The 24,780-nt window shown below is 37.9% G+C and overlaps 1 protein-coding gene across 1 annotated transcript in view; it reads right to left on the reverse strand.

Moving 5' to 3' along the window:
* Positions 1–24,780, reverse strand: part of LOC136305778 (adhesion G-protein coupled receptor V1-like) — a 43,882-nt gene that overhangs the window by 6,903 nt on the left and 12,199 nt on the right. Inside the window, exons 3-4 of the mRNA XM_066209093.1 lie at positions 6,029–6,220; positions 3,080–3,257 (exon numbers count right to left, since the gene is read on the reverse strand). Coding sequence (XP_066065190.1) covers positions 3,080–3,257; positions 6,029–6,220 — 370 coding nt within the window. The remainder of the gene's footprint in view (positions 1–3,079; positions 3,258–6,028; positions 6,221–24,780) is intronic.

The following is a 24,780-nucleotide window of genomic DNA, read 5'->3' on the forward strand; positions in this document are numbered from 1 at the left end:
TGGCTAATTTTTTTTTTTTTTAAACTGTCTTCATTTCTACAGCAGAGAGTGGCAGGAGGGTGGGAATTAAATTTTTTAGCTTTGCCATGATTATTGATCATTGATCTTGGCTGCCAGGTTTAAACTTTGGCTACAAAATTATGCCCTGTGAGCATAAGTTAAAGTCACCTTCAGAAAGTTCAGAACTACATGAGCAGAAAGATCAAATGAAGCACAAAGGGGCATAAAAACATTTTTTCATATTCCTCTGCTAATCAGTGCTGATCCTCAGTCAGCCCTCAGAGTGGGAGCACTGCTATAGATAAGTTTTAGTATAGATTGACAGTTTTAGGGATCACAGATAAAGGAAGATTCTGTTTCAGTTTTTCACAGGTAAAGTTCATAAATAATATTTTTAATCTTCCTCCAAAAGCAACACTCCCCAGTTTCGCAGTGATAAAACTAGCTAATCTGGGGGGGAAAGCACCCTCTCCCTGCTCTTCCAGAATGAGGAATTCTCAGCCTTCAGAAATAAAACCTCTTCTAAAAGGGTTTGAGAAGCACCTCACACAGCAAATTACAGACAAGAGCAGTTCAGCAAAACAGGCATCTTAGCTGCCTATACATGTTAGCCTGTTTAAAGAAGAGGTCCTTGTCTTTCCATTGCCAATGACCACTTCTTCCTTGGAGTCAGGACTAGTGCTCAAAGGACATCAGACTAACTGATGCAGAGTGGGAGAAATAAGGGAGAGGAAGAAGAAGATGAAAAGGAGAAATCTAACCTGACTTCTCGTGGTTTCATGTGAGCATAAGCCATGATGCAAGAGAGGAAGAAATGTGGTGCTGAGAGACTAGGAGATGAGCTCATTTCAGTGCCTGCTAGCTTAACCGTTATCATAAAACTCCTGTTAGATCACAGCACAGTGAATACTTTAGCAGAATAGGTCCATAATGCCAAACAGAGAAAAAAAATCCAGCTTTCCACCATCTCATCTCTCTTTTTATTACTTCTGTGTGATTCCTTGCCTCCCTTTCCTTGGCCATGCACTGAACTGAACTGGAGAACATGTCAGGATGAAAATAATAAAATAGATTTTTCGTTACAGAAAAGCTTGGGTTGTTTGTTTTGGGTTTTTTGATTTGTTTCGGGTTTTGGTTGGCATTTGTTTGTTTGTTTTTGGTTTTTTTGGGTTTTTTTTGTTTTGTTCTTTTTTTTTGGGAGGCAGGAGGTGTGTTTCAAGGATAAAATATGTGTTGAGCTAGAGGTTGTGTCTGAGACAATAGCTGATAAACATTTACTTTACTGGTCAAATATGCTCTAACCTTCCACACCACCTCTTCAGTTCATCTTATTCAAATGTGAAGCTGAAACCAAATGGGACAACTGGTTTGGTTTAGAAATCACAGGGTTTTTTACTCTTGTAACACAGCTGGTGACACTGTGTGGGCAAAAGAATAAGCATTGGTGTAAAATTGTTAGGCATTACTTGAATCAGTAATGTAAATAAAATATTTTTCTTCAACAATGGCCTGAGGTCACTGCTTCAAATCACATTAATATGAAATGCTCATTAAAAACAAATTATAATAAAATATTAATATAGAAGACAGTAATAGAATTTAGGCAAGAAAATCAAAAGTTGGTTTTAGACCTATTTTCTCAAAGAACTTAAAATGAGTTAACTAGGGATGGAGCTTGAAGACTTAGGAAAAAGTAACTAAGTGCTGAATATGTGTTGAATTGTATTATATTTCAGCAACGGCTGTTGCCTAGATTATTCTTCATGACTTAAGACTCTTGTCTTCTATAGTTTATGGACACCAACTGATTTACCTAAGCAGTAAACATTGCGTAATAGTAGGGGTGTTAGATGTAGATCGTTTCATGTCTTATTAACTATCTATGAATTATCTGATTCCCTTCATAGTGTTCAAGAAGTTAAAAAAGTAAAAGTTACCTTCTTACATACCTAAAAAAAAAGTTTGCAACTATAACTTCTGCACCTTGCTTTGAAAGTCTCGGAAAAAATTTGACTGCTAGCAAAGTAGAACTAGTCTGCAAAATGTCTAGAAAAATTAATAAGTATAAAACAGATTTTCATAGAACATAGGATGGTTTGGGTTGAAAGAGACCTTAAAGGCCATCTATTTCCAGCCCCTTGCCATGGGCAGGAACACCTTCCACTAGATCAGGTGGCTCAGAGTCTCATTAAACCTGGCCTTGAACACTTCCAAGGATTGAGCAGCCACAGCTTCTCTGGGTAATCTGTTCCAGGGCCTCCTCATCCTCACAGGGAAAAATTTCTTCCAAATACCTAATCTAAACATGCTGTCTTTCAGTTCAAAGCCATTCCCCCTTGTCCTGTCACACTATGCCCTTGTCAAAAGTCCATCTCCCACTCTCCTGTAGCCCCTTTAGGTATTGGAAAGGACTCAAAGCTCTCCTCAGTGTCTTCCCTTCTTCAGGCTGACATCCCCAACTCTCTCAGCCTTTCCTCATGGCAGAGGCACTCCGGCCCTTTGAGCACCTTCGTGACTTCCCCTGTTGAGGGCCCCATTATTAGAGGTATATCCTGAAATGTAAACTGGCCTAGGATATACAGCGTTATATATGAAGTTACTGAATAAAAATACTTTTTTATTATTCCCAGTCTTCCATCCATTTTGACTTTTCTTGATATCACTGAAGGGAACAAGCTTCTGAAATTATGTATACCAGGTCACTTAATCTGCTACTCTCATGAAAGCCTTGCTGTTGTCTCTTGCAAGGTTCAGTGGACTGAAATCATTAATCCCTAAAGATCATTTAGGTGACCTCCTGCTACCAAGCAAGTCCATTTGTTCTTTACCTGGGTGGGCTTTGGTTAGTGTCTGCTGCATCTTATTAAGTAGGATTCTTTTGCCTCATGGGTATGTCCTAGCAGACATACCCATATTGACTGATCTTTAAAATTTTCATTGGAAAATTCCAATTTTCATTGGAAATCAGATTATGTTAAGAGACCTCATTACCTGTATCTCATTGAATGGTGGCACCATTAGGATGACTAACACTTAGCAATACAGAAAACTTTGAGGGACGAGGGCAAGAGTCACTCACCAGTCTTTAAAGCAAATATTAGGTCATCAAACTCTTGTGATTCCTCATCAGTAACTAATGAGCTGGTACTGAATCCTCCAGAAGGGTGGAAAACATTACCATTTTGTGGACTCTGCTTAAAGGCAGCAGTAACTTGACTAGCAGGCTGCAAGGATGCTCTCTCCCACTCTGAAGGCACCTGTAGAGTTTAAAAAGAAACAAAATGCAATAATCATCAAAAATATTGCAGAGAACCGGAAATGATGACCAGATCTGAACTGAAAATCAAGAGATTTTGGAACCAGCTATTCTGTCACGTCTATAGGAAGTGACCAGGAAACCTTTTTAAACTTTTTAATAAATTGTATCTATCTATCTATATCTATATCTGTATCTATATCTATCTATATCTATCTGTCTATACCTCCATTTTCCTTGCCTTTTCTTCCCTTCTGTATTGGGTTTTCATGGCCAAGTTTTGTTAGTAGGAGGGATTACAGGGGGGCCTACCGGGGTGGCTTCTGTGAGAAGCTACTGAAAGTTTCCTTCATGCCTCCAGGGCACCCCTCTCCAGTAGTAATCCCTGGCAGCTGCAATGATGTTTCCACTGCCAAACCTGGCCTGGAAGAGGAGGAGGAGGAGGAGGAGGAGGAGGAGGAGGAGGAGGAGGAGGAGGAGGAGGAGGAGGAGGAGGAGGAGGAGGAGGAGGAGAAGGAGGAGGAAGAGGAAGAGGAGAAGGAGGAGAAGGAGGAGGAGGAGGAGGAGAAAAAGAAAAGGAAAAAGAAAAAGGAAGAAGAGGAAGAAGAGGAAGAAGAGGAAGAAGAGGAAGAAGAGGAAGAAAGAAGAAAAAGAAGAAGGAAAAGAAAAGAAAAAGAAAAAGAAAAAGAAAAAGAAAAAGAAAAGAAAAGAAAAGAAAAGAAAAGAAAAGAAAAGAAAAGAAAAGAAAAGAAAAGAAAAGAAAAGAAAAGAAAAGAAAAGAAAAGAAAAGAAAAGAAAAGAAAAGAAAAGAAGGAAGGAGGGAAGGAAGGAGGGAAGGAGGGAAGGAGGGAAAAAGAAAGAAAGAAAGAAAGAAAGAAAGAAAGAAAGAAAGAAAGAAAGAAAGAAAGAAAGAAAGAAAGAAAGAAAGAAAGAAAGAAAGAAAGAAAGAAAGAAAGAAAGAAAGAAAGAAAGAAAGAAAGAAAGAAAGAAAGAAAGAAAGAAAGAAAGGAAGGAAGGAAGGAAGGAAGGAAGGAAGGAAGGAAGGAAGGAAGGAAGGAAGGAAGGAAGGAAAGAAAGAAAGAAAGAAAGAAAGAAAGAAAGAAAGAAAGAAAGAAAGAGAGAGAGAGAAGAAAGAAAGAAAGAGAGAAAGAAAGAGAGAAAGAAAGAGAGAAAGAGAGAAAGAAGAGAAAGAAAGAAAGAAAGAAAGAAAGAAAGAAAGAAAGAAAGAAAGAAAGAAAGAAAGAAAGAAAGAAAGAAAGAAAGAAAGGAAGAAAGAAAGAAAGAAAGAAAGAAAGAAAGAAAGAAAGAAAGAAAGAAAGAAAGAAAGAAAGAAAGAAAGAAAGAAAGAAAGAAAGAAAGAAAGAAAGAAAGAAAGAAAGAAAGAAAGAAAGAAAGAAAGAAAGAAAGAAAGAAAGAAAGAAAGAAAGAAAGAAAGAAGAAAGAAAGAAATTTTGGTGATGTAACTGTGGCCAGGGAAGAACAGGATGAGAATTTGTCAGAGTCAGTGGAGAAGGAAGGGGAGAAGGTGCTCCAGCTGCCAGAGCTGGTATTCTCCTGCAGGCTGTGGTGCAGTCCATGGGGAAGCAGCTGTGCCCTGTGCATGGAGGTTCATGGGGATGCAGAGATCCACCTGCAGCCCGTGGAGGAGTACCACACCAGAGCAGGGGATGCCTGAGAGGAGGCTGTGACCCTATGGGAGGTGTTTAGAGAGAAGAGACCATGCTAGGGCCTGTCCATGAAGGACTACACCTCTGGGAAGAGAGACCCCACGCTGCAGCAGTCTGGGGAGGACTCTTCCTGGTGGGATTGACTCTCACTGGGGAAGTTCATGGAGAACTCTCTTCTGTGCGAGGGACCCTATGCTCAAGTAGAGGAAGAACTCCTCTCCCTTAGGAGCTGAAGAAGCTATGGGTGATGAACTGACCATAACCCCCATTCCTTGTCTCCCTGTGCTGCTGTGGGAGGAATTAGACCTGGGAAAGAGGGAGGGTTAGTGAGGCGTGAAGGTGTTTTTAAGGTCTTCTTTTTTTTCCATTATGCTGCTCTGATTTTGTTAGCAATACATTAAGTTAATATCTCTAATTTGAGCTTGTTTTGTTTTTGGTGGTGTTTGGTGAACGATCTCCGCTGAACCTTAACTCATGAATCCTTGGTTACATTTTCTCTCCCCTGTCCAGTTGCAGAGGGGAGTGAGAGAGACACTTTAGTGCCTGGCATCCAGACAGGGCAAACCCACTACAACTTTCCTTCCCTTTTCTCTTTTCTTTTTTCTCTTTTCCCTTTTCCCTATTTCCACTCCTTTCCTTTCCCTTTTCCCTTCCTTTCCCTTTTCCAATACATTCCAGTCCAATTTTTCTCTAACTTTAGTGCAATTTCCAGAAGTCTTGCACATCATAACTCTGAGAAATTAAGTACTTAAAACTAAAACCTACAGTAAGCTGAAAGAATTAACCTGATATTTTGATTTCTCATTACCTACTTTTGACACTTTAACCTACCTCCATAATACACTGAAGACTCAAGTGTGAAACGGGGGATTGTCTAGCTGGGATGTTATCAGGGCACAGTAAGTTACAAGAATAATAGGGATAAAGAACAATTTTTGTTATTAAAATAAATTATTTAAAAAATCTCCTACCCCGCCCCGCCTCAAGACAACCTATAATATTTAGCATCTCATTCCCACGTATTACACTTAAGAACTAACACCAAAATCCCCAGGAACATTTCAATCAACAAGTTAATGACTATAGAGCACTATAGAGCTCTTACCTCTTCCACAGCACTGATGAGGTTCTGCATGGACTTGCTGATTTCTCCTCTTGCAGCTGGCAGACCACTGCCATGTGTGAAAAACGCTGATCCTGGACCTGTATGCCCATTCATGTCTACAGTGTAGCTTGCTTTCACAGGACAGCAAAGTTGATTGTGCAGGATAAAATACACCACAAAGACATAAAGACCCTTAAACAGAGATTGAAAGAGAATATCAGCCTGTGAAATGCAGGGAGTTTGGTTCAGCGTTTTCTATGCAACATAATGGATGACATCTATGTCCATAAGAGATCTAAACGTTACAAGTTCGTATCCTGGGTTCTTCAGCTAAAAACCATACAAGCACACATGGACACAAGTATTCGAAAATTATTATTTGGTTGAACCTATAGAGATGCAAAGGAAAGCCATGACCCCAAAACCAACAAAATCGACTTGAGTTTCACAGTTGTCGTAACAGAGAAAATGAGGTTAAAGGCCTCCCTTGTAATAGTACTTGGCTCTGTTCCTTAGTCACAGTTCTTCATTTTCTGACTGACCTGCAGGCTTTTTTAAATCATCACCTCATACAAACTGCACTGCTGCTGTCACAGATACCATAACTATAAACTGGATTTTCTGTGATAGGCACTAAATCAGCCCTGGTTTTCATTTCTGATTACAACAAAGGCTCTGCTGTATGCTTCTGCAATTCTTAAAATCTTGCTAATTTTGACCTTTACAATGAGCCAACAAAAGTATTATAACCATGTCTTGTGTTTGTAGAGAAATCCAGTAATTTAACTTCTCCATATGAAATCTGACTTACTTTAATTTTTAAGCTGCACTAATACTGAGGGAAAATAATGCACTCCAACTGATAAACCAACCTGTTCAACAATTACTGAAGAAGAGGTTATCAAAATAGTACAGAAAGAAATCTTCTGCATTATTGCCAATTGCTGCAATATAATTACATTTGCAATGGGATTTTTTACTGACATTGTTCTCTGAATCCCGAAGTCACTTGTACTAAACAGAACAATTCATTTTAAAGATATCCACTGGCATGGAAGTACTAACTGGGATTACAAATAGTAAGGAGTTTAATCTAATTATATTCATGAATTGATAGCAAAAGGAATTTTGAAAATACTTGAAAAAAGAAGAGACTGAAAATACTCAACAGCACATCATGATACACAGACTGATAATATCTATTGCCAAAATGATATGACAAAATTGTCTGGTCTCAAGTGACATGTAAGAGAAGCTAATGGGATTCAACTGGATTTCAATCTCAGCTGGTTAAACACTGGAAATACTCTCACACAGGTACTATAAAACCATACAGCATGTGAGTTTTTTAAACAGAAAAAAACACTGAAAAACTATTTTGAGAAAATATCTTCCCACTCTTCCAGATTATTGTTTATTTGTCATGACAACTCAGAGCAGTTGACTGAGAGGAAATTTCTTTGTGATATATATAAGTAAACACATTCCATAAAATAGATGTAAACATATGTTTGAGACACTAAAAAGGAACTAAAATATCTTTTCATTTTATAAACAAGTTCAAGGATTCTGGTACAGGTAAAACATAATGGGGTCAGCAAATGGATTTATTTTAATTTAAGTTGTAATGGATATGAAAAGGATAAAAACCCCAAGAAGAACAGATTATAGTGACAATACAAAATTCAAAATAGCCTTTACCAGTTCAGCCTCTGAGGGCCTAGCCACAAACGTTGCACAGACATTTCAAGTGGTTTTGTACTTTTCAAGAAAACCCATTAGGTGAAGATGCTGCACAGCCCTGTCTTTTGAAATTGCAGGGACACAAGGCATTGGTATACAGGGTCCATGAGAAGTCACTCTTCTGATAGCCTCAAGTGTGGACACTCACTTTTCTAAAACAAATACACATGGAATAAAGTGTCACAATTATCTCCTTAACGTAGTCTGTGTCCTAATGTAACTCTCTGCAGATGGATGATGAGACAACTCCTCTGGGTCCTTCTAAAATAATCACATGGGCACAGGGAGGTTATTTTAATACCTAAGGACAGGAGAAGTCAAAGGCTGAGACAGATAGCAGAACCATAAATTGCATTGCACTTCTGTCATCTTGTAAATTGTTACAGCAATGTCTTACAAACAGAAGCTTATACCCAACACTCCTAAGCTGGCAATACATGCACACAGGAATTCTTGCTGGGCAGAGAATTCTTTGCTTGGCTGGACAAAGGATGGAACTTTCTTTCACCTATATTCCTCTCCAAATCTAGAATCTCAAGAAGATAATGCTCTGTAGATATGAGTTTCTTCGTGGCATCACTATGGTTTTGTTTGAAGCATCAAAAGGTTTTTGGGGTCATATTCTGACAATCCTTCATTCCTATTAAAAACCCAAGGAAGGTGGTCAGGAAGCCAAAACAAGTAAAACGGTCCTGCCCAAATAGCATTGAGTTCCAAAGACCATACACATGAAGATGTCATGCAGTAAATGATATGGATTTCTGTTTCTTTTCAAGCCAGGATATTTACTCTGAAAGAGTATGGGCATCATGCTTAGGTTGTGTCAGTGCATCCACAGCTTTCACTGTTTCTGTGGGTTTTTTCAAAAGCAACAGTCTGAGAATTCAACTATCGTTCATCATGCTTTTGACTCTACTGATGTTCCTATCTACTTCAACAATTAACACTGTAAAAACTGTCATAAATTGCTGTGAAAATAGGGTTGTTGGCATTGTAATATATGTTTTTTCTGTGTTTATCATAGAAACAACTCTAGCCAAGATGGAACTACTGTACTTTTTCAGAGGCTCCCTTGTCCTTGCTGGTTGAACTGAGAATGAAATGAAGAGAATAGTCAATTTCTGCTGACAGATCTGCTGGGAACCTACACCCTCCAAAAGCATGTTGGTCATGGTGCGGATATTAGTTAACAGTCAATGACATCTCTGTTAAATTTGTGGGAATTTTTTTTTTTTTTATTCTTAGAAGTTTTCATCAAAAAACCCTAACCTAAAGCCAAAAACTCAAAACCCAAAATCTCAGCCTAGTGCCAGTAACCTTTGTTGTTGCATATAAATTGGGAGTCATGTTCCTCAACTCACAAGAATGTGGGGGGGGCCATGAGAATCTCTGGGGTCCCAGACTGCAATGACTGACTGGTAATCCAAGAGCTTGACCTGAGCTCCATGGAAGCAGACTGAGCAACTAAGCTGAAGAACTAGGACTCTGGAGGATTTAATAATAATTCTACATAAATTCTGTGCATTGGGCCCGCAGGACTACTTACAAAACATTTAACCCCATTTCATTTATGGTTACATTATGATAGTAGTGTTAGTACAATGGCACAGTAAAAGATAAAAGAAAAAGGTGGCAGTAATATATTTCCAATCAAGGAAGGTGGGAACTACTTCAAGAAGGCAATTAGGTTGTTTCAAAGGAGAGAGCACAAATAGGCAACTTACGGTTCTCAAAACATGGTGCCTATTTGAAAAAGGCTTGCAAGACACTGTCTGCAAAAGGCTGCTGATTATTTTACTGATATTTGCTGATGGAAGATAATTAAGATCTTATTATTTCATCTCAGCAAGCTGGTCTGGCTCATCATCTCTTTTGTACTGTTATGTCAGGGAAAAAAAAATCCATATAAATACAGGTACAGCTGTCTGAAAGAAAGCTCATATTAAGAAGTTTGATGGGATATTTTTTTTCAATGAGATGGGAGCAGCCTCAGTGCTGCTCTAAGTTATGCCAGGTAGTTCACCTTACAAGAGAGAGTCATGGAAAAGGCAGTGGGACATAACAGAAGGAGAGAGAGTGGTCCTAAGTTGAAACGGGGAAGGTTCCAACTGGATATGAGGAAAATATATTTAATGTGAGGGTAACTAAGCACTGGAACAACCTACCCAAAGAGACTGTGGAAATTTCTCCATAGAAGAAGAAGGGAGGTTTTTTCTGTTATATATGCACAAAATATAATTGGTGAGGGGGTTTTGTTCATGCATGTGTGCGAGGGGGGTTCCCCTATGCAACAGATTGATTGATTTATTCTGAAGGAACAGCTGCAGGAAGCCAGTAAATTAAGGACAGAATACATTAATACATTTTACACCTCATGAGATCTCATGCAGAACTGGAGGACTGATCCATAGAAAACCTTCACTGTATACTGAACACTCAGTCTCTCTGCCTCTGTCCTCTAACTCTGTGAGCTCCAACTTACTGTGATGACACTACAGTATGTCTAAACTTGAAAACTGAGCTACCTCTGTTACTAGTAATGAGTAAAGATAAAATAGACTGTAGGCAATCAACAAATCTTTTCATCATGTCCTTTATATGTTCAGAGAGAAAACCAAGGTGCTTACTGTCACATGATTTTATTATTATTTTATTTATCTGATAAACACAAACACAGCAAGGGTTTAGACTTATTTTTTAAGCTAATATACATCATACTTCTCCCGCAAGTATTTTAAACATGTCTGAGATACCCTATCCTGAAATTTTAGAACCTCATTTTAAAGGAGAAATGCAATCAGACACTATCATCTGTTTTAGATGCATGGTATTTCTATATATAAAACTAAAGTATCTTAAGAGGACTTCTGTGAATGAAAAGTAGCTTCATCACTCCATTTTAGCAGTTTCTGAACCTGCTTCTGGGTATGTTACAGCACTAACAAAAACTGCTGGCACTCCACAGAGACACTCTTCGAGTTCCTAATTTAATCTGGGAAATTTTGTTTGTTAACTATCATCACATGACTATATCACTAAAAGTCGCTTTTCTAAAGGAGAATACTTAAAGCAAGACTTCTGAAGAAAGCTGACCTCTTGGTCAGACCACAGATTTCAGTGCCAGAAATGGTTCATTCTGATGCTTAGAACAGGGTGGCTAAAAAAAATCCACTTCTATTTTTACAGTTCCACCCTTATTCATACGAAGCGGTAAAAACACCCCAATAAAGCACACAAACATAACTTTGACAACAGAAGAGTTGTCCATACTTGGATTGGCTTTTGACACTCTTTTCGTCATTACTGTAATTTCTGTATGGTGGTTTATGCTTTGGTTAGTCTTACTTCAGATTTTTAATTTTATCAGGGTGAGATTTAATTTCATTCTCTCTCTGGACTGTGCTAATTTACTCTAGTCAACCAGTCCTAGGATGTCTTTTCATTGTCAATTTAGTGGTCAAACTGTTCTTGGATAGCTGTCAATGGTCAGGGGTGCTGCTGCCACTTCTGGTGGTGTGCTATTCAATGCCTTGGCTAGTCTCTTGTGAAGTTCCCTAGGGTTTTCATTAATTTATGGGAAGTTCTTATATTGTTTTTCATCACTGGATGGTCAAGGACTGCTGTGGATTAACCCTGATTTACCTAACAAGTGCCTACTTCTTTTGGGAAAATTACCAGTCTGATTAATATAACTAAATTGTATGTTTCACTAAGTTCAAAAGCTAGTCTCTGCAAAGCAAAAAATTACTCACGAAATCAAAGGAATTATATTCAAGAAATCATAATCAGTGCCATTGTATAATGCACGATATAAATTTGATAATACTGAACATCATCTTTCCTAAGAATGTTTTGATAAGTTATGGAACTGAATATTCATACATGCAGTAGTATTAATAATGTGAGCCAAGTGAGAAACACAAAACATATAATTCTCTATTTCTTTCTGCAAGGAAAGCTTTCCTTCCTTTGCTGCTTCCCTTCCTTGTTTTTAGAGATAATTATGATAAATTGCAGGCATGGCATTTTTCTATGCAGTCTTTAATGTACATTTTATTTTGGCATTATTTTCTTCAATCATATTTTAATTTGAGACCAGATTGAAGATGTTTTATTGCTGCTATTACGACAGAAGTATCATCTTAGTCATATGATACATTTTAAGTCATCACTTAACCTCTCCCACTCACGGCTCTTTAGAAATAATAACCTTTGAAATATATATCAAAGACCCTTTGTTTAAATGTGATTCTTTTTATTAGAATTCAAAGTGGTTGTTGTAAAACTGTAGCAGGGCAACTCCATCAGCTGATGATTGCAGTTAGCAAGTAGACTTTGGACCTGCTGTGTATCAAGTGTTAGAATGTTTATTTGCCATCAGGAGTCAGTTTTGATGAAACCATTGTAATTCTTATCAATCGTGCAATTTATCTTATCTCTGTTCCAACTGTGAACGTTTACGGCTTATCAGCACATTGCTCCCTTAGGCATTTATACCCCATTTTGCTCTGTAGGACAAGATTTGTGCCAGTTACAGCTGAAGACCTAAAAACTAACATATATAAAAAAAAGTAATCAAGGATAAATAAATGTAATTCAGGACTGCAAAACCCATACCACGTTGGCAGGCATCACCTGTTGAACCAACCAACTGCCATCACACATACACACACACGTACACACAATAACAGAAGCCACCTTAAAAACGGAATTAAGAAAAGTAATAATTCACGTATCTATCATTAAATTGAAAATGCATTTACAGGTCAGCCCTGAGATACACTTATTTTGAGTGCTTTCATTTTTTTGGTAAAGTTTTAATTGCGCAGGTAAACAGGTTAGAGGTATATTCTGTAATAATGGAAAAAAATATCGTGCTTTCAGCATTTTGAACAAGTTTTCCTAATACTAATGTTTCATCTGAAAATTTAGTATACACTGCCAAGTTTCTCTTTATGCAGAGCCAGTTATGCCAACACCATGCTGAATCTTGCAACTTCAACTCAAAGCCAAAGCCATAAATTTCTTTCTGGCAAACCACACCCCACTCTGATTTAGTCTAAACTGGGTTAAGTCTTACCTGACAGGCTCACACACTTTGACACTGGCAGACTTGCTTGGATACTCAGGATTCACCATAAATATTTTGCATAGGTCTCAGCACACTTGTAATTACTCCCACACAAGTGACATTTTTACCTCTCATTTCAGCAGTGTAAGTGGTGGAAAAGATCTTAGGGGTTTTGTTTGTTTGTTTGTTTTTTGTTATTTATTTATTTGTTTATTTGTAGGATTTGGGGAGCTTTTTTTTGGTCAGTTGTTGTAGTTTGTTTCAAGGGCACAGATTCAGCATTAAAAGAGAGGTGTTAAGCTTGAAAATGCACTGAAAATATAGATGGTTAGCCAAACTTGCCAAGCATGTAGATTAGGCTAGAATAAGATTCTGTCACTTCCTTCCAATGCAGTCATCCTGGAAACATGAAGAAAGCCCTATTTTTGTATTTCAAGGTTAGCTGGGAAAGAAAGAAATACTGAGTTGAACACCAAAGGCAGGAACCTGGCAGAGGTGGAGGGCAAACATAACTAGGGCAGCACTCAGAGCACCTTGCAATTCCCCCACAGTTCTGGCTGCAGCCACTCCTTACAGAGCTCTGTGAGACTCAGCAAATTTCAGCAACCACAAATGGTGGCAGGAGGTTAAGAACAAACAAGAGCAGACAAAGCAGACTGGCATCCCACTGCTCCCCATCTCTGTCCCAATTCTTAGCCTGCAAATTTTTTCCTCTCTGCTTTTTTTTCTCATTTTTCTTTCCTGCACAGGCAACAGAAACTGGGGACACCATCCTTTGAGGTCCTCTTTGCATTAGGTCCTTCTTGTGCTTTTTCCTACGAGGAGGACCCCTCTGGTAGCAAAAAGTAGCCAGATCACACACCAGTGAAACCAGATTATTTGTCCACTGATTAATCTTACACTAAAAAAGAACAAGCAGGAAGACCAAACCCAGTAAGGTTATGCTCATACATTTTTCAACTCCTAGAAATATCAGAGGTCATGAGTTTTCACATATGCTTAGTAAAATTCTAGGAACACTTACTCTCATGCTTGCTTTCCATGGTAAACATTTATAACCAAACCCATCTTTTACATCTCACCTTAGAATCTAAGCCTACTACTGCTTTTATTTCTTTCCCAGAGAAGAAAAGGTTGATGAAAAAGCTTTTGCAACCTCTGCTCCTAGTTCAAGAGATTCCATAACAGACTCAAAACTGTTAATTCTCTTATAACTGTTAATTCTAGTTATATCAGAAAGCAAGTATATCTGAAAATTCAAACAAGAAGTTAGCAATTGAAAAAACTACATTCAAAGAACAAACAAGCTAGCATCACAGTGCACAGACAAAATAAGAGCCACTCCTGCAGCACATTATTATTTTTATTGTTATTTTTTGTTAAAGCAGTAATTTCTAATTATGCATATTAATGACAAAGACAAAAGAAACAGGGAGTAGAAAAATGGGCTTTTAGTGACCAGAAGAGTCAAAAAGACAGAAGTTAACTTTTTGCTGATCTGTTTCATGGCATTACAGAGAATATCAGAGTTAAGCTAGAAGTTATTTTGATAACAACATTTTTCCCCTTTAAGGAATTCTTTCAGTGTCATAATCTCTCTTATGCCTACAGTTGTCTCTTTGATTCTTGTTACTCTGACAAATTGGATAAGTTATCTATTTAGAAGCATTTCAGTGCAGTGCCATAAAAAGTTGCAACAAGAACTCTGCAACTTCAGAAGCCATAAATGCAAGAAACCTTAAAAAAGTTCTGTCTTGGGCAGAACTAAAGTGTTGAAAATAAGTGGTGTCATTATTTGTCATATCTTCTGCTTGAGTGTTTCAGGGCAAGACTGATGGGAATAGAGTGTTTGTGTACTCCTGCATTCTCTGACTATTTGGAAAACCCTTTGGTGACATTGCAGACAGCTACAGACCTACAGACATGCAAGGCCATAAGGAACCAAACAAGGTCTCACCACATTGAACCATCCCTTAGTTAAAACCGACCCCTGTAAACATCTTATGATGACTTTTTTATGCTTTTTACATCCAGAATAACAGGTGTGTAAGTTATTACAAGAAGGAATTTTGCCAGACAACTGTCTCAGAACTAGAGTTCTTGTATAGCAGGCTTTGCTGTTAAGTGATACTCATGGCAACTGTCAGCAATTTACACTCCCTACTTCCCTTGATTTCAGTGAAAAAATCCTATAGATACTTACTGCCTTTCCAAAGATTTAGGGATAGCAGAAGACAAGTCTTATAAAGCAGGAAAATAGAACTGTTTTGGTTAGGTATGCTCCTCAAGAAAAGGTAAATATGGGCAAAAATGAGGACAAAGACTAGATGTCCTTCCATACCTGACAAGTAGGTGAACAAGAGTAGGTGAAGGTATAATTTGGCTCTATCATTGAAATCACTTACTTCCTGGCTTGAGATAATATGCCCCCAGCTTGTGCAAGGAGAGAATAAAATGTACCTAAAGAGAGTACTTGAGATCTCTTTTCCCAGGGAGTGCTGTTCAGAGTAAAATAAAAAACAGACTCATACTAAATATGGATTTGATCACAGACTCATACAAGGCTAAGGGTTTGGAATACATTTCAAAGATCATCTAGTCCCGACCCCAGCTGCTGTGAACAGGGACACCTCTAATTACACCAGATTTCTCAAAGATTTATCCAAACTGATCCTGAACAGCAGCAGGATTGGGCATCCACGATCTCCCTGGGCAACCTGTTCCAGTACCTTACCATCCTCACAGTGAATATTTTGTTCTTAACATGTAACCTAAATTTCCCCTCTGTCAGTTTCTACCCATTATTCCTTGTCCTATCACCACAGTTCCTGAAAAAGAGTCCCTCTCCAGCTTTCCAGTGAGCACCCTGCCTTGATTTTGCAAGGATGTCTCTATACAACTTTCTCTTTTCCAGCCACAACTTTCTCACCCTGTCTTCTTAGGGGAGGTGCTCCAGTCCTCTTATCAATTTCTTGGCCCTCTTCTGGGCTTGTTCCAACAGTTCCATGTCCTGCTTCTATTGGGACACCAGAACTGTACACAGCACTCCAGGTGGGGTCCCACACGAGCAGAGCAGAGACAGAATCCCCTCCTTGCCCTGCTGGCCGTGCTCCTTTGGATGCAGCCCAGAACGCGTTTGGCTCACTGGGCTGCGTGCGCACGCCGCTGGCTCATGTTGAGTTTTCATCAGCCAACACCACCAAGTCTTTCTCCTCAGGGCTGCTCTCAGTCACTTCTCTGCCCAGCCTGTAGCTGTAGTTGGGGATTGCCACGACCTAAGTGCAGGACCTTGCATTCTGCTTTGTTGAACTCCATGAGATTTGTGTGCACCCTCGTCTCAAGCTTGTCAAAGCGCCTCTGGATGGTGTCACTTCCCTCCAGCGTGTCAACTGCAACACACAGCTTGGTGTCACCAGCAAACTTGCTGGAGATGCACTCAATCCCACCATTGCCACTCTTCTACTAGAAACGCTTGTCTTGAGGCTTTTTTTAGAAAGCTTTCTAGAATTTGCATTTGTGTGTTACAACTGTTTTTTTCAACAGAAAAGTTCATTGCCACAAAAATTTCCATCAGGACTGTTTAAACAGAACAGTTTAAACTGTTTAGACAGAAACACCAACTAAGTGTAAAAATATATATATGAAAGAAGGAAAATTTAAAGAAAATAGAAAGCAAATTAAATTAATACTAAGGCAATTCCAATGGCTCTAAACAGGGATCCTTCTGCATTTCTGAGACAAGAACAATACTTGGGAGAGTAATGGCCTATGTATCATAACTATATATATACAGTATAATCAAATATTATTTTATATTTTATATAGTATTTATTTATTAGTATTTAGTTATTTATTCTACTAATAAATCCATAAATTGCACATCAATACATACCAATATATTGACAAAGGAGATACATATATATACACACACACATATATATGTATTTCAAAACTAAGGAATTGGAACATTTGGTTTCCATGTGTTGGTATATTCATTGAACTTTGCCATAAAGTATCTTTACCTCTACGCAAAAGATAGTGTAAATCATGAAATATGTATCAGAACTGTTGGTTCTCCCTGCACTTCAAAAATGAGAAGCTCCCTTCTCCTTCTTGGAAATTTTCTGCAATGGACTATTGCCAGAAATGACCTAAGACATGTTTGCAAAGCTTAACAAAAGGATTTTGATATGACCTGGTCTGTGACCTATTCCTGCTACCTGTGAAGCATTTCTTCAGAGGAAAAAAAATTACAGGAACTGTTGAAACATGTGAAAATGACTTTCACATTTTTAAAATCAGAACATTTCTCAGCTGTTTCTCTTGGTTTTTGTTTAGTTTCTGATTTTTTTTGTTTGTTTTGTTTTTATTTAAGCTTTTATTTTCCTTTTGCTTAGCATAGAATATATGTCTGAAGTCTTCCACTTTGTGTGAGGGCTGAAGATTACCACCTGTTCTTTTCCAGCACCTTACTATGGCAATAACTCCTGGCCCTGCAGGATCGTGTTTTCTCATTGCAAAAACATCCAAAGTGTTTGACAGAGCTGTCTGGGCTGCATGGAAAGACCAGTGCAGAACAAACACAGACAGCCACCAGCTGCAGCTGCAGTGTGGGTCAACAGAAGAGTGCATAGCTCTGACAAGTGCTTCTTTAGGTTTTTTGGGGTTTGTTTTTTTTTTTTTTTTTTTTTTTTTTTTTTTTTTTTTTTTTTTTTTTTTTACTTTAGTACTTTTTGACTTTGTCTTCCTTTGCAGTTTTTTTCTTCCCTGTGGCAGCAAGGCAGCTACCAGTTCTGCAATTATCCCTCCACCACTCAGAGCTGGGAGAAAACTCCAGCTTTTTTCCTCCCTGCACATATGACGCCAGGCAGCACTGGCTCTGCCTGCTGAGCCAGACCAACACCGAGAGGTGAGCTCCACAAGCCTGGAGGAACTTACAGGTCAGACCTGACGGGGAACACTGACCTAATTAGACTTCCACCTCCAAAATGTGCATGTTCAGATGTTTGCAGAAGCTTTTTGACTCTTCACTGAAGTTAAGAGAAGAAATGGGCTGATAAGTAAGTAATTAAAAGCCCGGTGAGAGGTAAAAGCAGTCTCCTGAGGGAATTCTTAAGAAATTCTGAAGTGAGACAGGGAAATTTTGCCAGATGGGTGGATTTTGAAGCAATTTTATGTTAAGCAGATTAAACATAAATCTATATAAAACTCAGTGACATAGGGAAGTACTGGAATTCTCATAGTCTGGTGTGGCAGTGTCATTTAATGTATTCAATAATTACAATAATCTATATAATTTATTGAATGCAGAAATTTTTAGGGTGATGTTCAAAATCCCATTCCAGTGAGGACACTGGGCATGGAAAGAACCTGAGCATGCTTCTGCTTTTTCTGCTCTTATATTGGGCACAATGTCTCCACCACCAACACTGGGATGGTGGTCCTTGATGCAGGGTCCCTCAGAAGACTTCAGTGTAACGTAACATAAATAACTCAGCCAAGACAGTTGGCCTCTCTGTGTAAAACCATAGCATCTCTCTCAACATACACGTTGCAGTCAGTCCATGTTTCTCCTTTGGAGTCTTTCAAAGTTACAACAGCTTGTGAGGGTTTTTTACAGTGGTGTCTGTGTGACTAAAACATAGAAAATATTTTCAGATATTTATATATTAATTGCATTTACCTGTAATTATCTATGACTATATATACAAAACTGCATAACTATGTTTCTGTAAAGGTAATTTAATATTGATAAACTAGGCACAAGGCACAATTGTTCTCTGAACACTCAGCAAAAATGCAAGTTATAATATTCAGATGAACTTCCACCCCACATGTTAGGTAACTGCTCCACACAGAACCTTCCTCTGAATTCAGAGCTCCTCAAAGTATATGCATTCAGTAACTTGCAACTGCACTCACTGCATTAGATTAAGGCTCATTCACAGTGAATTACTACATGTAAAACTACAGGTAAAATAAGACACAAAATTACATTACCAAAAGTAAAATCTGTGGATGATAACACCATTTTTTCCTCCGATTTATCTATTACAAATAATTTTTACAAAATAAGACAAATCATGTCAGCAAAGTGGCTAAACAGTCTGTGCTAATGCTCTTTGTCAATGAAAATGAAGGTGGCAATCTAAAAAGGCATATTTCCAGAAAGAGGGTCTTTATTTAGATTGTCCTGAAAACTCTCACCCCACAGCTCCTTCTACTTTTTATTGTTACAGGAATTTAATTCTCTATTAGAACTAAATTTGGTTTCCAATTAGGAAATACAATCCATTCCAAAAATAAAGTACTTGAGGCAACACAGACTGAGAGATTGGTGGTAATGTGGCCTAATAAATTAAGAACAAACTGGAAATGTAGAAGCCATTGAGTTTGCTTCATATTGCAAGTGTATTGGTGCCAGAAAAGTCACTTGTCTTTGTGTGGTTTTTATTCCAGTCATCTACAATGAGATAATACACATCTCGGAAGATTGACAGGCTGGTCAGACAGACATGGCTACCTACAGGTGAACTACAAAACAAAAAAGTAAATTAAAAAAAATTATTCTCTGTTTTTCATGTATCATTGTAACCTATTGTGATAGGTTACAGAATATGATTATTTGCATGTTCTTTGAAATCTCTTTACAACATATGAACTTAAAATTTGTATTACATTGGTGAAAATACTACATTTCCAAGTTTCTATTTTCCATATTTTCAAATTTCTGTAAACTTGTCTAAATACACCAGTTATGTGGTTTTCTACACCAAGTAGTCACGTGGTTTTCTACAAACATAGAAATATGTTCAGCAAACATATTTGCTGACAGGCAAAACCATCAGAATTTTCATTAATATAAATATTTTTGAAGTTTTGTAACCTACTCTAAAGAAACCTTCTCAGTTGGTTTTCATGCATCCTCGAGGAAAGCATGACAGTTAACCTATTTTTCAACAGTTTGGTATAATAACTTCAAGAAAAAATAGCACACACAACTAGATCTTGGTTAAAATACTTTTTAGATTATTTCTTAGAGTTTAGAGTATGTCTTTAGACAGTGATTCTTAAAAAAACCTTCAAGTGGTCCAAAAATTTCATCATGACTCCACGGCCTCACTTGGAGCTTTGTAAAGGACTTCTGCACTGTAATTATCTGCAAAGCAAAGACCTGGTGGAAATGTGGATAGAAATATTTTGTTTCTCCTTTTGAGATTATCTCTTTCTTAGGGAAAAATGAAAAATTATTCTGATAAAACCCAAAAAATATTGGGATGGGTGATTTCACACTTTCTGTTCTCAGTGTATACAATGTCTTGATTATATTTTTTTTAAAATCCAGGGAGAAGGGGGAAAAGATGCTTAACAACAGTGCTGTCTTTGGGATGAAACCACAGAACCTAAATACAGAAATGCTATAGTAAATGAAAGCAGGAACCTCACATGTTTCTGGTGAAGCATCCTCTGGAATCACATTTCCCTCCTTACCAACCACATAAAAAACATTTGGAAGTCAGTGTGATAAATTAGGTACCCAGTGGTGGAGTGTGACTAAACCTTTTCTGTTCATAAAACAGATCTGTATATATGTATTTCGTTTATGAATTAAAAATTTCTGTCATATACATTGGGCTACTTGGCTAATAATGGGGGTGCCAGGCAAGCTAGTATGAAAATAACAAAGCTTTAAAGGAAAACAGAAGTCTTCATGGTGAGAATCACCTTCCAGTTACCTTTCAGAAGTCAGGAATGAGAAAAAAGTTCTGCAAGAGCTGTTGGCTCTGCTTTACTCAGAATGGAATCACTCTGTATATTAAAATGCCAATTTTATCTTTTCTGGAACTCAAAAGTTTAATCCCAGAGGGTTCTGGGGCATAAGAAACACCAAAATTTCAAAATCTACCACCAGTTACGCAGAGTATTTGAACCTACATAAGTCACAATTTTCACCTTTCACTTTCACCTTTCTTTCATATTTTTTGAAGCACAATCAAAACATTAGCAAGCCTCCAGTAGATTATGTGCTTTCTTTACACACAGTCATAGGCACTTACACACAGAAAACAAAATGGCAGTCCTTTCAAACTAAATATGATCACTCTTCTTTAAGAAGATATAGAAATAAAAAAAAAACAGCATTTCTAGTTTTGTAATTGAGGATCTTTGTCACTAAAACTTTTCATGTCTCTGTAGTAACAGCAAAACAACATGTCTGAAGATTTAAACAAACTATCAGCTGTCAGTACAAGTTGATTTGATGCTTTTTAAAATCTAGTTGACCTTTATAAAGACAAAAGAGCAACACTTGACATTTTGATGAAAATCATGAAAATATAATTTAGCAATTTTCATCCAACTGTGGTTAGCTCTAGCTTCACAGTTGCTCAACTCCTTCCAGGCCCAAAAGATTTGCAGTCCTCATTTGCATCAGAAAAATTCCTGTGAGAGCTGCTTCTAAGAAGCTGTATTCAGATATTACATCTAACTGTTGACATGTTCCCTTTTGGAGAATAAAATCTATCACCAAAATTGGATACAAAAAGGAAACACTGGAAGTATTACATTCACATACTTTCAAACAAATTTACATACAAATGATTTACAACAGTTAACAGTGCAGTTAACACATTCCTTAAATTCATGGACATTTTGTTAAAAGATGGAAACACTGAAAATCTTGAAGAACTTAGTGGTATGAGGTCACACCGCACCCAGTGTTTCTGAGCAGACTAGATTTTTAAGAGTTTCTCCCACAGCTGTCGATGCTATTAGATGCAGGCAAAGTGAACGTAGCTATGAAAGATGTTCAATGCTTTGTCTGTGCCCTCACATCACACTGCTTTCTGAACAGAACCAATATGCAAAGTTTTAATACTCTCTAGGGTTCCTTCATGCATTATCCTATAAGGACCACATGATCTGATTCTATAAGGACCAACCTGATTGGATTTTATTTTTCCCAATATTTACACATTTTTCCTACCCCTTCCTGTGCTCTTCTCTTACCAATTCAAAAGTAATCTACAAGTCATGGCCGTGTGGTGTCCTTTAAGTTATAATTATTCCACACTCATCAGACAGATGACATTACAAAAAATGAAACCATTTCCAGAAGTGACACCTGTTTAAAATGTATTCTAAGTCAAGGATACAATGCAATACAAAGAGGTCTTTATGTGGCATTCACTTCAGAGAAAAAAAAAGTTTATTAAGGCAATCTTTACTGAATTCCAGTTACTTCAGTGTTACTTCATGAAACACAAAGAAATCTTAGTTTATCATGGTTGCTGCTAAAATTGCATGTCATGAATATGTTAAGTAATAATGAAATTATGAGAGATAAAATCAGTAGAGCATTCACTGTTTCTGCAGTAGTTGCTTGAAGGCCACTGAAGCTGTACATAAGATAAGAAAAATATTTTTTTTTTTACATTAATTTTGCAAACTCCCAAACAGGGCCTCATCTGTATTTATTATAAAGAAAAGGAGAAAATATCCTTCTCATACAGGTGAAACATCATGCTTGTGCAGAAAATGTGTGGGTGGAAGAAAAAGGAATGGTTATTTTCCTAGAGAGTATTAAAACTTTGCATGCATTTATTTAATAGAAAAATTCAGATCAGGCTCCATAAGGCAACAATGTTCAGTCGGAAGATACGTATGCACAGGGACCACTCTGCAGTGCTGAAACTTAAGAAACTGAATCCACTGTTCTCAATTCATCCCTAAAGATAGATGAAGTCTTATTTAAACTTTCCTGCCTATATAATTTCCAGATGTTTGGGGCTTATCATTAGTTCTGAAATATTTTCTGAAAAATGCGCTCAGTCCATGTAACTGGTGTTTGCCTATCACAGTGAATCAGTTGTGAATAAAGAAAAACTGGCTGGATGGGATGTCTGAAGGTCATTTAGTAGACTCAGAGTCCACTAGTCGGGTCAGTATAACCTTGTCTCGATGAATTTTAAAATCCTATAACAGTACAGATTCCAAACTTCTTCAGGAAACAGTTCCAATTCCCTACTTCCTTCTCATGAATTATTTTTCCTGATATCCAGTCTGAATCTCCCACACCAAAAGTTTTGTGGCCATGTGCCCTTGCTGCTTTTACCTGGGGCTATGAAGAGAGTAGAGTGGAAGAGTATGAAAATGTAATTTTTCAACCACCTTCTAAATATTTGCATGTTCATATTTTATTTTCAATTGGTTTCTTCCTCACCAGACTAAATAAACCTGGTTTCTTCAGGCACTGTTCAAAGGATATGTGCTCCATCCAGGCCTCTCACCACTGTGGTAGCCTTCCCTTGGACACCTACAGTATCTCCACGCCTTGTGAAACGGAGACTCCAAAACTGCATGGAGTTTTCAATGTGTGGCTTCACTTTGAGTGGACAGGCAAGATAACTCAATCTGCTGGATAAATTCCTTCTAGTGAAGCCTGGTATGTGCTTTACCGGATTTCCTAGAGGAATTCTATTTTCTCTAGTACTGTCAGTCCCCAGTTTCCTGAAGTTATGCTTTGCCTTCCAAAATTTGAGAGCAATAATATCTTTTCCTTGCCATCGTGCTTATCCTCAGTCACCTCAGCATTTTTGGATCAAGCCCTTTCAACCCCATCAATTAATGGTCTCAACATAACAATAAAGAATTTATTAGCTTAAATTTAAAGGCAAAAAAAGAAATTGATTCTACATTATGATTATACCAAGATTCTTCTTCTATGAGCGTTATTGGAAAAAAAAAAGGAGGAAGAAAGTTTTTTATGGTAAAATAAAGAGGCTAGCAGCAATGAAAAAAAAAAAAAAAGAAAGAGTGATTTCTTACAAACACCAAACTAACTTGGTTGTTATTATATTCTTCACAGTAAGAAAAGTCAACTCATATTAAGAGAGGTGGAAAATGAAAAGGACACACCTTGATCCCAAGTCCTTTTCAGTGGATATATTTGAACCGATTGCAGCAGTTATAGTTGCATTTCTTGCTTGTTATGTGATACATAATTCTGGCCATTACGAACACTTCCTGAGGAGAACAGCTAAAACTGTTTTTCACCTTCTATTGTAAAAAAATGGTGTTAGGAGATTTTTCCAGAAATATATTATTAATGTAAAATTCTTCATGAATGAATGAACTTCAGAGATGCCAGAAGACCTAAAATGTCATTTAATTACTGTATTTGTTTTTTTAAAAATGTATTCTAGTCACATTTTTCTATTTTAAGTGTGTCACTGAAAAGTCCAAATGTTTTTTCAGTGATAAGTTGAAAATCCAGTATATCAAAGCCTACTTCAGTACCCTCTTTCACTGTGTATTTGTTGGAGGTTAGGTTTGTTCCTTCTTTCTCTAAAGAATTTTTTCCCCATAAGTTACCAAGGAGACCAAGTGTTGGATACTTGAGAGTACTTAACCAAAACAAAGAGGTGGACAAAGTTGGAAGGGGGAGATAACGCAGGTAAAAGACAGAGCTTGAGGCAGCTGCGGGTGGTTCTTTTTTTCGGCATTCGGGGAGAGAGGACGGCTGGGCGGTTGCTGGCTAGAAGAGTTTCACTGTGGCCAAAGGGATCCAGTCCTGGGAAATCTACTATCACCGGTTTGGCCTGAATCCTGAGTTTTCTCTGCCAACCGCAGGAGCTGGGCCAGCCCAGCCTCACCTTCAGCTTCTTTGGCATGCTCCTCTTGCTACAGTGTGACCCTGCACCCCCTGCACTGCCGGGACATCCTGCCCCTGCCTGCCGGGACACCCTGCCATCCCAGCTACCAGCCCAGGGCTTTCCACTGTTTCAGCTTGGTGCTCTGAGGATCCTGCAGGGGCACCAAACCCGAACTGCCCTGGGTTTTGTGAAACAAAGCCCTCAAGGTTCTTGGTACTGTTTTCTTTTGTTATTAATGCTGTAGTTGTTCGGTTTTTTGGGTTTCTTTTTTTGTTTGCTTTGTA

The sequence above is a fragment of the Chamaea fasciata genome, unplaced genomic scaffold (genome assembly GCF_029207755.1).
Source record: "Chamaea fasciata isolate MVZ Bird 193981 ecotype frontalis unplaced genomic scaffold, bChaFas1.0.hap1 SCAF_659, whole genome shotgun sequence".
Taxonomy (NCBI): Eukaryota; Metazoa; Chordata; class Aves; order Passeriformes; family Sylviidae; genus Chamaea; species Chamaea fasciata.